Source organism: Paramormyrops kingsleyae, chromosome 9 (assembly GCF_048594095.1).
Source record: "Paramormyrops kingsleyae isolate MSU_618 chromosome 9, PKINGS_0.4, whole genome shotgun sequence".
Classification (NCBI taxonomy): Eukaryota; Metazoa; Chordata; class Actinopteri; order Osteoglossiformes; family Mormyridae; genus Paramormyrops; species Paramormyrops kingsleyae.
Genome location: NC_132805.1, coordinates 32,876,658 through 32,890,302, shown reverse-complemented (window position 1 = coordinate 32,890,302; position 13,645 = coordinate 32,876,658). Strand labels below are relative to the sequence as shown.

The 13,645-nt window shown below is 42.6% G+C and overlaps 1 protein-coding gene and 1 non-coding gene across 2 annotated transcripts; both read right to left on the bottom strand.

Annotated features, from left to right (window-relative positions):
• Positions 1 to 7,685: 7,685 nt before the first annotated feature.
• LOC111845052 (polyadenylate-binding protein 1-like) lies at positions 7,686 to 13,043 on the bottom strand. The gene is made up of 15 exons (XM_072716818.1): positions 12,253 to 13,043; positions 11,665 to 11,858; positions 11,405 to 11,520; positions 10,894 to 11,033; positions 10,724 to 10,818; positions 10,276 to 10,413; positions 10,092 to 10,187; positions 9,492 to 9,764; positions 9,318 to 9,408; positions 9,069 to 9,179; positions 8,837 to 8,985; positions 8,645 to 8,729; positions 8,420 to 8,550; positions 8,203 to 8,301; positions 7,686 to 8,057 (listed from the first exon to the last, which is right to left on the bottom strand). The coding sequence occupies exons 1-14, from the start codon at positions 12,443 to 12,445 to the stop codon at positions 8,209 to 8,211; spliced, it is 1,905 nt and encodes a 634-aa protein (XP_072572919.1). The 5' UTR covers positions 12,446 to 13,043; the 3' UTR covers positions 7,686 to 8,057; positions 8,203 to 8,208.
• LOC140592912 (small nucleolar RNA SNORA5) lies at positions 11,148 to 11,282 on the bottom strand. Its single transcript, XR_011993364.1, has one exon. It is a non-coding gene; the product is annotated as a small nucleolar RNA SNORA5 (small nucleolar RNA).
• Positions 13,044 to 13,645: the final 602 nt, after the last annotated feature.

The window sequence follows — 13,645 nt, the reverse complement described above, 5'->3', positions numbered from 1 at the left end:
GCATTTGCTTGGACCTCCATCAAGTTGAGGGCTGTCAAATTAGCCCAAGATATGAATGAGACTGGACCAATGTCACTCTGCAGCTTGGGTCACACTCACATACTGCACAATCCCTTGACATTCTTGCAATTTGTAAATATGGTAGAATCAGTTGCATACATATGTAAACTCATGGGGGATGTTGAAGAAAATTACATTATGTTATGTATGCTCTTATTATATCATATTGTATTATTATAGCTGTAAGTTAAATGCAAGGTAATTTAGGAAGGTTTGGCGAAAGCTTATTGATGTGTTTCTTCAGTTTGTCGTGTGTCATTGTGTGACAATTGGCTATAGCAACAAACTTTATGATACTTTCCTATTAACAGCAATTTACAAATTCTCTTCTATAAATCCTCCTCTAGCTACTGAAGTAGACATTCTGTCAAATTAAGCATAACATCTTAACATTTATTTTTTATAGCGGACGTTTTTATTCAAATTGACATACATTTGACAAGGCAAGGTCACCCAATCCATAAGGAGATAGGGGTTAAGGGCCTTGCTCAAGAGTCCAATGATGAAATTACTCTACCAGCTGCGGGATTTGAACTTGCAATCTTCTGATCATGGGTGTAGAGTCCTAACCCACACGGTCACACCCCAACCCATGTACATCATTCATGCATATGGACACTTCTTTCATTTTTATAAGTCCCTGATGAGGTAAAAATAGGTCAGGCCATCTCTCTGATTTATCCCGTTGTCAACTCAAGAAACTTTATCTGTCAACAACCCCTCCCACTAAGCACAGCTTCTAATGACATAGGAGTAGATGCTGCATAAAATAGCACAGGCCCTCATTCTTGAGTCATTATGCATTTTTATGTCAATTAACCATTAATTTCTTTAACACAGGCAAGGCAAGATATCCTGAGTGACAATCCCAGTTGCACAATACCTGCGAAAAAGCCTTTCAACTACTGTAGACAGGTCTCAACAGACAGATGAGCTCACAGATTTAGAGACTGACTCACAGTATTTTGCAAACCAGGAAATGATCATGATAGCACACTGTGAGACACATGTTCCGCACTTACGTGTGTATGCCCTGTGATGGAGGGGGTGTGGCCTGTACTTACTGCAGCTGTGCCCTGGATGAGCAATGTGGAAAATGAAGGGATGGTGTAAGAGAATTAGCTACTCATTTACCAGAAACGGATCTGCCATTTAGAGACATTATAGTGGAATTAGAATGATAAGAAATTGAGGGGGACAGGCTCATCCATCAAGCACGGTGGGCGCTCTTTGATCGTTTTGGATTATTATTTCTTCTGCCAAACTGAGGACATTTAAGTAGGGCTCAAGAATGAAATACAATTCATACAATTATACAAGTCTAGACCTCTGGCTTTTGATGTTCTAGGTGAAAGGCACTTTGCAGCAGGACACTGGGAACCTTGCACAACTCAGGGCCCTTGGTCAGCCCAGGCCTGACTCTGCTAGGGATGGTGAACTATAAAATGTGAGTCTGTTAGCCATTTTCAGTCCAGTAAAAAAATAAAAAATAAAAAAGTCACTTTGCCTCAGCATATTTCAGCTCTGTCCAGAATATGTCTTGCGATTACAGAAACTGTTGAATATGTTCGGATAGTCCATCCATCCATTTTCTCCAACTGCTACATCATTCATGCGTATTCAATTCTTACATGTCAAATGATAATGTAAATTTATAATGTATCTGATTGGATATTCATATACAGTTTCATGTGTCAGTCTATCTCTGTTCAGGATATTGCCTGTTATGCTGGTTTATTCTGGTTTCTCTGTAAGTTAAAGTATAATGATTTGTGTAAATTAACATCAAACATGTTCCAAGGTCTTTTGATTAATGTGCCTCTATGGAGGCCCGCTAACTGAACACTAGCTAATTCTCACATGGAGCGCCCTGAGAAAAGGCTGCAGGCTATCCACTTTCCTTTTCCATGTTTCCATTGGCAGTCCTGTGGCTCACTGGGGAAAATACTGCCCATCCCCCTGGATATGAAGTAAAAAAAAAAAAAACACAAAGGGATGGCGGACGATCAGCTGTGTTAGCCTGCGACAGCGCTGCTACAGGTGGCCGTTTGCGAATCACGTTTCAGCTGAGCTGCCTTTTCAACGTGCTCAGGGCGTCGCGGGAAAATAAAAGCAATAAAAATACCTCAGACAAAATAATGGCCGAAACGAGAAACGGAGACGTTCTCGTGGGGTTTCTCGCGAAAATCTGGCAACGTGACTGCGCTTCAGGCTGTACTGTGACCCCAGAGTGTTTGCTCTTGTAGGGCTAACATTGTGTGTGGGAAAGCCTCACTGCACACTCTCATCTCTGCCATATCACCATGTGCGCTGCTTTCCCCGGCTTATTCTTGATGACTCAAAAAACCAGAATACATAATATACTAATTAACTACTAGTATTTTTGTATTTTGAAGTCTTCGCAGGGCAGATAAATTTATTCAGTGCACAACACCGTTTCCAAAAAAGTTGGGACACTATGTAAAATATAAACAAAGACAGAATGCAACGATTTGCAATTCATATACACCCATATTTAATTGAAAATAGAACAAAGACAACATATTAAATTTTGAAACTGAGAAATGTTATTGTTTTATGACAAATATATGCTCAATTTGAATTTGATGCCAGCAACTTGCTTAAAATAATTGCATTCTGTTTGTATTTTACACAGCATGTCAACTTTTTTGGAAACATTGTTGTAGTATTATATATAACTACAAAGTATCATATATAACTACATATGCAACGTATATCACTATACATTTTATTCTTCACATTTTCCAGTCCAAGATCCCCACTAAAGGGAGACCCTGACATTTTGCCTATATTTGTAGCGCCTTAGCTACGTTGCTACCTGCTCAATCCCCCATGTGCTGAGGCTCTGCTTTACGTGAGGATGTCAGAGGGGCAGAAAACGCCGCCCTTTCCATCAGGGTCTGGGGCCTGCAAGCTGGACTCAGCAAAGACGCTGCTTTTCAGGCAAAGCCTGTGGTATTCGCTAATCCCCGTATTACCAGCTACACCAGTTAGCCCCATCCCCCTTTGCCCTACACCCAGTTTGACCATATTGTCCCTCCATTTAAATCAGGTCAAACTTAAGCAGAGGATAATGTGCAAAGTATAAAATGACATTTCCTGAAAATGGATATGAAAAAAAAATATTATTTAATTAACAATCATGTAATACATATTTCTTTTGTTACAATTCAGAAGAGAACATGACATTTATATTTCAGAAAAAAATAACTCCATAATTATGTTTTTGCAGCTGAACTAATATCACCAACAATGTTTGATTAATAATTGCATAAAACGTCTGATATTTTTGGTAAAAACAGTGGAATCATACAGTGCTTACCTAATTTTTGGTATTATATTACAATCATGTAATTTTTATACTGTTGTTTCCGAACTCAATCAATAATTGAAAATATATAGATGGTTTCCATCTATTTTCAGTCACCACCACAAACCTGATATGGGTTGTTAAAGCATTGCTTATCAGTTTCGTTTTCTTTCCTTTGAGGATCTATTTACATTATTGCTTGCGAGTGAGTAGAGGGAGAGACACTGTGTTAAACATTGTGTATACAGAGCATGAGTCAGGAATTAAAATCTTCTGTGTGCTTTCTGCAGACTGACCTGCTGTTTCCCATTACAAAAGTAACAGATTTAATGAACAAACTGGAACAACAGGCAAAGGTCAACACTTTTCATATATATATATATATTTAATTTTCTAGGGTGACTCACAGAAAGAACTATGGGTCAGAAACTTAAAACCCACAATGAATGACGCACGCCTAGAAAGGGTGGAGTTAGGGCTGGGTTTGGAGGAGATTCAGGTCAGGAATATGAGAAACAGGGCCCTAGAAGCATCAGCTATGAGTGAGCTAATCGCCACAAGACAGCGTGACATCGTTATGAAGTGAGCCCAGCTTTCTGTACATGAGGCTACCGCTCATTGCTGATAGATGCTGACTCACCACATTCAAAGCAGCCCAAGATGTAGGGGGTGATAATCTGCTTGCTGTCAATCATTAACAGCTTTGTAGATATCATCGATCATGTACTAAGAAAGTGGGAGAGGGACATAGGGCAGCATAAGATATGACGTTAAGCTATTTATCTGTGCAATATGCATTTGCGTCCCCCTGGTGGCCGAGGGTAACGAAACACGTCACAAATGCAACACTCGTCAGGGTGCTCGCATGCATAAGCTGGTCACCAGACACCACAGAACATGCGCTAAAAAGCAGCCGTAGACTTACTTGAGCCATGTGATTAGGTTTACTGTTATCCTGATCTGGATAACACTGGAAAAAGGTTTGGGGCTGTTTCCCTATGAGAGGAATCCAAAGTTGAAAAAAAAATAGGAGTGGAAAAAACATAAGATTTTTTGGAAAGTCCATAGAGAGACATGATGCGAGGTGGGAGAACTCTGGGGTAAGCTGTGGTTTCTCTTAGAGGAACGAGCACCGACAATGTGGCGAGTTGTGGGATTTGATGGGGCAACTATGGACGGCTTCTTCAAAAACTGCTAGTGTCTTCTAAGTCAGCAATAATATAGGCTTCTGTCCACACAGTGTGCCCCCACAGATCAATACCTCTGGGAAATATGCAACTTCACAAGACATACAAGACTCCTCACAGTTCAAAGACACAGGAAACCAGGAGCGTGAGGGTCTGTGATCGTCTACACATTAAAGCTCATTGTGCAAATCCAGGACCCAGAAATCGAAATATTCCCAGAAACAAGAAGTGAGAACTTCCTTGTTAGAAGAGCAACCCACAGGCATGTAAGCATGCTTGCGTTACTGTGAAAAGACCCTGAAGCACACTGGGATTTAAAATGGCACTCCATCAAGTAACGTGTGACTGAGAAACATTTCTTGGACTGACTATTTGGTTACTTTTTCAAGCATTCTATGACTGTCAAAATAAAATGAAACATAACAATTATAAATGCACACCTTCAACTTTCCCCCATGTCTGTCAAGCCAGGCCTCAAGCCAAAGGTTCTGTCCCTATTAGACAAGAATATTTCAGTCTTGTGTCTTGGCATCACATGCACTGATCCAGAGGCACTGAGGCTTTGTGCCAGGCCTGAGTGGGACATCTCTTGTCTTGGGGCTGGGGAAAGAATTTGTGATGCTGTTTGTGGTTACCCTGAGCTCCCGCTAGTGTACTTAGCCAGGATATACTTTTGGATTAAGGAAGTGCTCCTTCCAGCACTAATGGTAGGGAGTATCCCTCCTAAAACTAAGACGAGGTTAAGTGGAAAAACTGCCCAGACAAGGCTGTTCTCGAGTCAGCGTGGGAGCAGACCTCTGTAAAGGTCATAAAACCTTCGGAGAATCCGAAAGCGCATTCCTTCAGAAGTTCTCAAATTCCAATACCCGAGATAGAGCTGGGAGCTCTCAGGAGCTCTATCAACTACCCACCCTTTTTCTAATAATAACAAAAAAAAGAGAGGACAGAAAGAACAGAGTAATTGACCAGAGTGAACATACCCAGGCAAGAATGGTAATCCGGAGGAGTGACTGGACAAACATCACCCAGGTAACTTCATTGATCTGAATTTGGGGACTGGAACACTATGGGATACCCCAGAATAATCCCAGAGCAAGCAAGAGAAATTTAGAATGGAAAATCATACATAGAACATGAGATAACTGCAGATGACGAGTCATTAACCACGCAGTCTCAAACCAATGGCCCTCACCCACCAAGAAGAGGTCAGATTGCCATGGGTGGCCTAGTGATTCAAGGAAGCAGAAACCTTATAATATGTGCCTCATTTGCAGATACACATTTCAACAAGGTCAGTAAACATATTCAAGGTCAGATTCAGCTTATATCAGTTTCTAGGCCTATGCATCTGGCAGCAGGATAGTTTGAGCAAACCATGCTTGCTTTAGAGTGTTGAAAAATACCTGCATGACGCGACATGCTTGTACAAGGGCAGAAACGTGAGAATTTCTCCGAGTCAGGGGCTGATGCAGGCTTAAAGTAACAGACTCCTAATCAAGGCAAGCATTTTAATGACAATGAAATTCGGTGGTGATCCTGGCAGCAGCATTACAATGTTGTGAAACTGGGTTGGGGGGGGGGGGGGCACATGCACCCACTGAAGCTCCACCATTACAGACTGTTAAAGCCATACTTGCCTTAGAGGCGGAGGAATGGCAGCATGGTACAAAGGAAAGCAAAAATGCAATGCTTGCTTATTTTAAATCTCCCATTTGCACACATGGGATCGTCACATTTTAGTCACATGAAGCCACCATGGTAAATGTGCAAGAATACTAAGGTTGGTAACCATAATGCTTAAAACCTAATGCATACTACTGCTACTCTAAAAGCACATGATTTCCACTAAGGTCATTCTTCAGATAGTTTGTCTGGGTATCACGTGGTTTGCTGCAGGACAACACACACCACTTGCTACACTGCTGTGTGAAACATCATTCTCCCAGCCAGTCCTCTGACATCACCTGCAGAGGGGACAGTTCCAAGTGTCCCATTAAGCCACCAGAAGACTTAAAGTGCCTATCAACCTCAGGGTACAGAGAGAGAGAGAGTTGTGGGGTTTTCACACAAGTTATCCTTACAAACACAGACTAACCTCATCTAAACACAGCTAGCAAAGGCTGGTATTTATACATCGCCACCTGGTGGTTATCAAGTGGCACAAGACTTACTTGATCGAAACATGTCTGCAATCACACTGACAATGTTCGATAGTTTTTTGTAACATTAGAACAATGTCCATAAATCCAAATTTCATGCTTTTTACCACCAGTTGAAAAAAAAAGGCACACTCAAAGTGTCTCCGGGGAACATGAATGCACATTGCATAGATAAGTGCAGAAGAGCTCCTGTCCAATGCTGTCCTACGTCCCTCTTAGTACATGATTTATACTGGGCCAATAAAATAGCCAGTAATACTTCGTCAGCTATTTCCACTGGCTTTATAACGTTTCTATGTTATTGTAAAATAAAAGCTGAAGTCATCCATTGACATATCTTGCCAGTCATGCGTAAAGCTTGATAGCATTTCCCCTACAAGACAGAGAGAGTCGGGGTATACTTCACAGATGTGCACATTGGCAGATACCTCTGGGACAGCAGGAGAACCAGTTCTTCTAAATGACATTTCAGTTACAGGTGGTCAACCACAAGATGCATACGCTTTAATAACTCCCACTCGTACTTCAAAATGGGGGCCCCCCTCCTCAGCAAATCCAGTCTGTGACACAGAAGTGGAGCCTGCCAAAGGAGAGGCTAATCGTCATGGTGATTCATGCTTCATATGAGTATTCAAGCAAATGTTTTGAGATGAAAGCAAGCCAAGCTAATATTCCCTAATTGTGTGGACAACATTTAGGTTGAATATTGTTGATGGCAGCCTTTTAAGCAATTTCTCTGCATGAGAGAACATGCAGGTCAATCTATGCTTAAGGCAGGAACATTTGTCTTTAGCTAATCAGCATTACTCATAGTCCATCACCTCTGTAGTATTAAAACCTAAAGCTTTTTCAAACCCACTTTGAGTTCTAAGCTGCATAAAGTTGCTTTCAGAAACCATTTGGTGCTTCATTGGTGTACAGAAATTCAAGGAAAACCCAACAAGCAGACAATGTTTAATTTTTATTAAAGCAAGCAATGTTCAATCCAGATTACTCCAATGGTCAGATATGATTTTCCCCACCACTGAAAGGAGCCAATATTTAAAGCATCCACACAATAAAACTAATAAAAAGGAATGATTGTGGTCCAGTGACATGTGTCACACCGATGTCATTTTTCTTCGTTTTCTTATTTTTCTCTCTCTCTCTTTTTTTTTTTAAATTTTACAATTAACTAGGCCTACCTTAACATTATTAGACCTGGCAAAAAAATCATGTTTTTCTTTCTTTTCCTTTTTTTTTTAAAGTCATTTTCTTTTTGCAATGTTTTATTTTTTCCCCCAACTGTTTTTCTTGGTGAAGCTAAAGGGGCAGCAAGACCTGCAAGGAAATGAGAGTCAGTGACCAACTTCCTCGCAGACATGGCAGCTCAACTTTTACTACAAAAGAAATAACGTCCCACACACCAAATGCAGAAGTACCATAAAGTCTGTAGAGGAATCAATTTCTGCTTCAGCGGGCTCACCTCTGCCTAGACGCTCGGCACACTGGCTGAGTTGGTCACCGATTTCTGAGCAGCTTCCTTGGCCTGGTGAGCCTGCAGCACGGCAACCGCTTCATCCACCTAAAGCAGACAACTGCAGTCAGACTGGACACCAAATATGAAACATCTGGTGGCAGAAACATTTAGCACATGCAGTGCTTATCTTTACACGGAGGAGGGTGGAAGCCAGAATGCTGACCTTGGAACGTAGCGACTCTGGAGACTCGAGCATGTGGAGTAGCTCTGAGTTGTCTATCTCCAGCAGCATGCCAGTGATCTTGCCCGCCAGGCTGGGGTGCATGCTCTGGATAAGTGGGAAGAGGCGCTCCCCTACAGAGGAGGACCAATCGTGTCAAACACCCAGGTCCGAAAGTGGGGTGAAAGAGGACCAAGGTTGACTGAGTACAAGGTGGGACAAACTTACCCAGCATTTGCTTCTGTTCCTGGGGGGGAGCAGAAGCCAGCATAGAGGCAGTCAGTGGCTCCTGGCCTTGGACGTGGACAGCAGGCTGCAGAGAAAACAAATGACTAAGTAAAACCTTAAAATTCATACAAGCAGCATTTTAGTTACTAGTGAATCTTGGTGAACAAGCTGATACCCCCAAAAGGACCTTACCTGCTGCATGGCTACCTGGGGCTGAGCGTTCAGGTGCTGTTGAGGGTTGCGCACACCTGCAGCGTATTTGTACTGTGGCACACCGCGCACAGGAGCTGCTGCAGCTGCGGCCGCAGCGCTGGACGGGCGGGGTCCCATCGTTTGGGCAGCTGGAAGTAGAGAAACGTGTCAGAGTCTCATGGGAGCAGTCAAACCCTTTGCGATTATGATTTGTGACCATGTTGTGGCTTACCGACACGCTGAGAAGCCATCATACGCGGCATCTGGGAGGATGTCGGTCTCATACCGAAGGACTGTGGCCTGGGAACTGATGGTCGCATGGCGTTGGACATGTTCTGGAAATCTGTGGAATGAAGGCAATGGTTTCATTACCACCCAGAACATGCGAACAGAAGACAAGCCAACAAACCAAGATGCCTGTGTCGTATAACCAGAAAATAATCTTCTGAACCAATAGTGCTACACAGTAGGGTATACTTACGCTGGGGCCTGACGTTCTGGGTTTGCCAGCGAGGGCTTGGCCTCAGTTGTGCAATCTGGCCAGTGGGGTAGTACGCAGCTCTGTTCTGGGTCTGTGGGAGAAAGTCTTGTTACCAGCCGCAATTTAAGTCTGACAAAAACTTAAGTCTTTACACAACTTAGAGCAAAGACAAACCTGTGGAATGGCAGTCATGAAGTACCCAGAAGGTGGTGCGGGCTGGTAGGGGTTGATGACTGGGTTGGGCACAGTCCTGACACTGGCCAGCCTCTGCATGTACTGGTTAGTGAGATGGGCTTGACGCTCCTCCTTCCTCTGGGCCAGGGCCACATACAGCGGCTTGGTAGCAACGATACGGCCGTTCATCTCAGTTACAGCTTTGGTGGCCTCTTCAGGTGAGGAGAAGCACACAAACCCAAAGCCCTTGCTGCGACCTCCTTCCATCATGACCTGGGTAAGACAATCACTGGGTTCACACACTATGCTTTATGACAGGGCTATTCAACTTACGGTCCTCAAGGGCCGAGTACTGCCGATTTTCCAGCCTTCCTTCACCTGTGAGCCAGGTGTGAAGCCTCTGACCAATCAGAATCAGTAATTATTACACTAACCACCTGGGAGAACTGAAAACAAGGCATGGATTTGGAATCGAGGGCCTGAGCTGAATAGCCCTGCTTTATGACATCCAACGTAACAGCTTTGTGTTAATGCTTTTGTCCAAGGGCCAAATTCTCATAGTGAATAGGCCATAAAGGGATATGTTCCAGATGTTCTCACCTTAGCGCTGGTGATGGTCCCAAAAGGGGTAAACTCCTTTCGCAGACGTTCATCGTCAAGTCCATCATCAAGATTTTTCACATACAAGTTGACACCCTGGACAACACACAGTTCATTAGTGCTCTCACTTCACATTACATCTTGTTAAACACATGCAACAGCAACTGTGTCTTTGGACACAAACCTGGTATCGAGTCATCCTGTCCTGCTTCATCTGCTCGAACTTGCGCTTCAGTTCTGTCTGGCGCTCAGATTTTTTCTGGGCACGCCCCACATAAACCTGCTTGCCATTCAGTTCCTTCCCATTCATCTCATCAACAGCCTGAAAGACCAGAACAAGTTCCACTCAAACATAGTAGCTATGTCGACTGTAGTATGAATCCAAACTAGGCAAAACTTCTTTTCTATTCTGGGTCTTAAATATAACTTTATATTTTACCATTGGGACTAATCCATTCCTCCACTTAAAACCTTAGAATATGAGCAAAGATGAAAACATAAAATAAGATGGAATTTTACCAAATTACCACCTCATCACATTGTAGCACCAGAAGGTTAAATAGGTCAGACAATTGGAACAAAACTGGCATTGGTAAAAATAAATAAAACTGGCCAAGGATACAATATCTTACCTTCTGGGCATCTTCATGCCGTTCATAGCTGACAAAGCCGAAGCCCTTGGACTTCCCACTTTCATCAGTCATGACTCTGATACTTAGGGCAGGTCCTACAGAAAATCAGTTTGTTAGAATCCATATACATAAACCAGTCGGAGCACACAATGACTTGCAGAGTCACTTACCAAATTTTCCAAATATTTCCCGTAGCTTCTCGTCATCCATGTCCTCCCCAAAGTTTTTGATGTACACGTTAGTGAACTCCTTAGCACGGGCTCCAAGCTCCGCTTCACGTTCTTTCCGAGACTTGAAGCGGCCGACAAACCTGAAGCAAAAGTCACTTTCAAAACTAGAGTACCATGACAACACAGATAAGCCTAGAGACAAATTGCATGTTTACAACTTAAGTATACAGTATGTACTCTTCTTTATTCTGTAACAGTGTTGGCAGCAGAAATTTATCCCCAGCATTCATGTGGTAATGTGGGGCCCATGAGCTGTCATTTTATTGTGGCAGCCATTTTGGCCGGGACAGTCCACTAAACAAGGATGTACCGAATTTGACAAGGCTGCAGAGTAAAGATGTAAACCAGGAAGCATAACTCTGATCAGTAACACTCTGTCATCTTGGTGAGGGCTAATTTTGACAATCTCTTGACAAATACTTATATAAGAAATGAAACTGAATGCACTTACACCTTCCTGTCATTGAGCAACATGCCATTCATTTTCTCAATGGCCCTTTCAGCCGCCTCATGGGTCTCAAAGTGCACAAAGCCATAGCCCTTCGAACCGTTCTCATCACAGACCACCTTGGGAAGAGAAAATTTATGGACATAATCAACGATTTTACACCATGCATTTGGGACTTCATTTTATTCCAATAATGCAATTCTCCATTATGTGCTTCAAACCAAAATATGGAGGCTCACAGGACTAAGTAACAACGTGATTACCTTACAGGACAAGATGTTTCCGAAAGCAGAAAATGTATCATAGAGGGCCTTATTGTCAATAGATTTGTCCAGGTTCTTGATGAAGATGTTGCCGACGCCGCTCTTCCTTAGGGACGGGTCACGCTGAGACCACATGATGCGGACGGGTCTGCCCTTGATCACGTCAAAGTTCATGGTGTCCAGAGCACGTTCAGCTGAAAGAGAGGCGGCGGTTCAGATCACGCCGATATAACATTTATCTGCGGCGAACAGAATCGCTCCACCTAATGTATCAAAGGCAGAGGCATTTCTTTGCGACACATTGTCCCCCCCCCCTTCGTTTTCGTTCAGATACCTAAAAATCAGCAAATGTCCATCCGACCCATTTATATTAAAAATCAATTTCGTCAACTAGTCATCCTTCAGACTAAACTGACAAAATTCATATTATCTAACTTAAAACTTCCTGGTCAAAAACTACAAGGTCTCCATATTGACTAACCCTGACTGCGCAACCACAAGGACACCATGCTTGCTCCAGCATCGCCGCCACCAAGCCGGAGGAATCGCGTTTAAAAAACGTGTCCGCTGCCAGGGCGCCTAGCTTACCGTCGGCGGGCTGCTGGAAGTTGACATAGGCATATCCGAGGGAGCGGCGAGTTATCATGTCACGACACACTCGGATGGATAGGATCGGGCCGGCCGGGCTGAATTTCTCGTAAAGCATGGCTTCGGTCACATCCTGGTGTAGGTCGCCGACATACAAGGAGGCCATTGGGTAACTGGGTCCGCTGTTATTCATCTTCGTATCTTTTTATTTATTGAGCTCGACAGAAGTAAAAAATAAAATCCTAATAGTTTTCTTTAAAAAAAAAAAAAAATCGACACGCCAAACTCCTAATTTGAAAATCTGAGACGGCCGTCGATGGCAAACTGGACCGGCTAGCCAACGATACACAATACGCAGGTAAATTGATCAAAAATAACGCTTGTCGGCCCACAGTCGAGGTAAAAAAAAAATCAAGTGTGTTCAGCTCAGCGAAATATCAAAAGGTTACGTCGGTCTGTGCGAGCAAGCGAGATAAAAATTCAAACAAGTCGAGTTTAAAATTCAAAAGGCCTTTCGCTTCAGCAGTAACGTTAGCTAGCTAGCTAGCCGGCTTCACGCGTCGAATATTTCCTTCGTTCTACTCTTCGGTCCACTCGTTGCTAGTCCCGCTTCACCAGTTATTTTTAATTTTATGTTACAAAAGGAAACAATTTTTTGTTGTTTTTGTTGGTTTTGTAAATTTTTTTTGTTTTTTAATTTTTTATATAAGATGTGTGCCGAGGAGAGCTCCGGGCACACACTCACTCACACAGCACTAACAGCCGGGGTTTAGGGAGGCGCTCCATGCGCATGTAGTGGAATATATAGTTTCTCCATTGCGTCACTGGAATGTACCATTTCTGAAAAATCCTTTGAAAATGAAACGTTCCGCGCTGCTCTGGACTGCAGCAGCCGAAGTACCTTTATACAGTTGTGGCGTCGCTGTTAGCTTCTTTACTAAAAAATGTAACTTTAGTTCAGTAATTCAGTGTCAGTTTTCGTCATTTGTGCCTTGTGGCGTCTTGAAATACTCCTCTGTGGCTGTCAATAATTGTATTGTACGACTAACGATATATGATGAATAACCTTTTAAACATCAAATTAAAATTCAAAGTCCATCCATCCGTCTTATCCAGGGTCGCTGGGGTTATCCGGGATAAAATTCAAAGCAAACATTTTAAAACGCTAAGGAAATCGATAGCTATTGTTATATCATTCTCACCAAATTTCATGTCATATATTTGATATGAAACGCAAGTTTTTTTTTTACAATGCACTGTTATCAATATCAGATAAAGATGTGGAATTTAATAGAAATACTCATACAATTAAGTGACTGTGTTTTGCGAATGAGAAAAAACAAAATGCGCAAAATGATGAAGTCACTGAAACATATAGTACCAGTTTTACTCA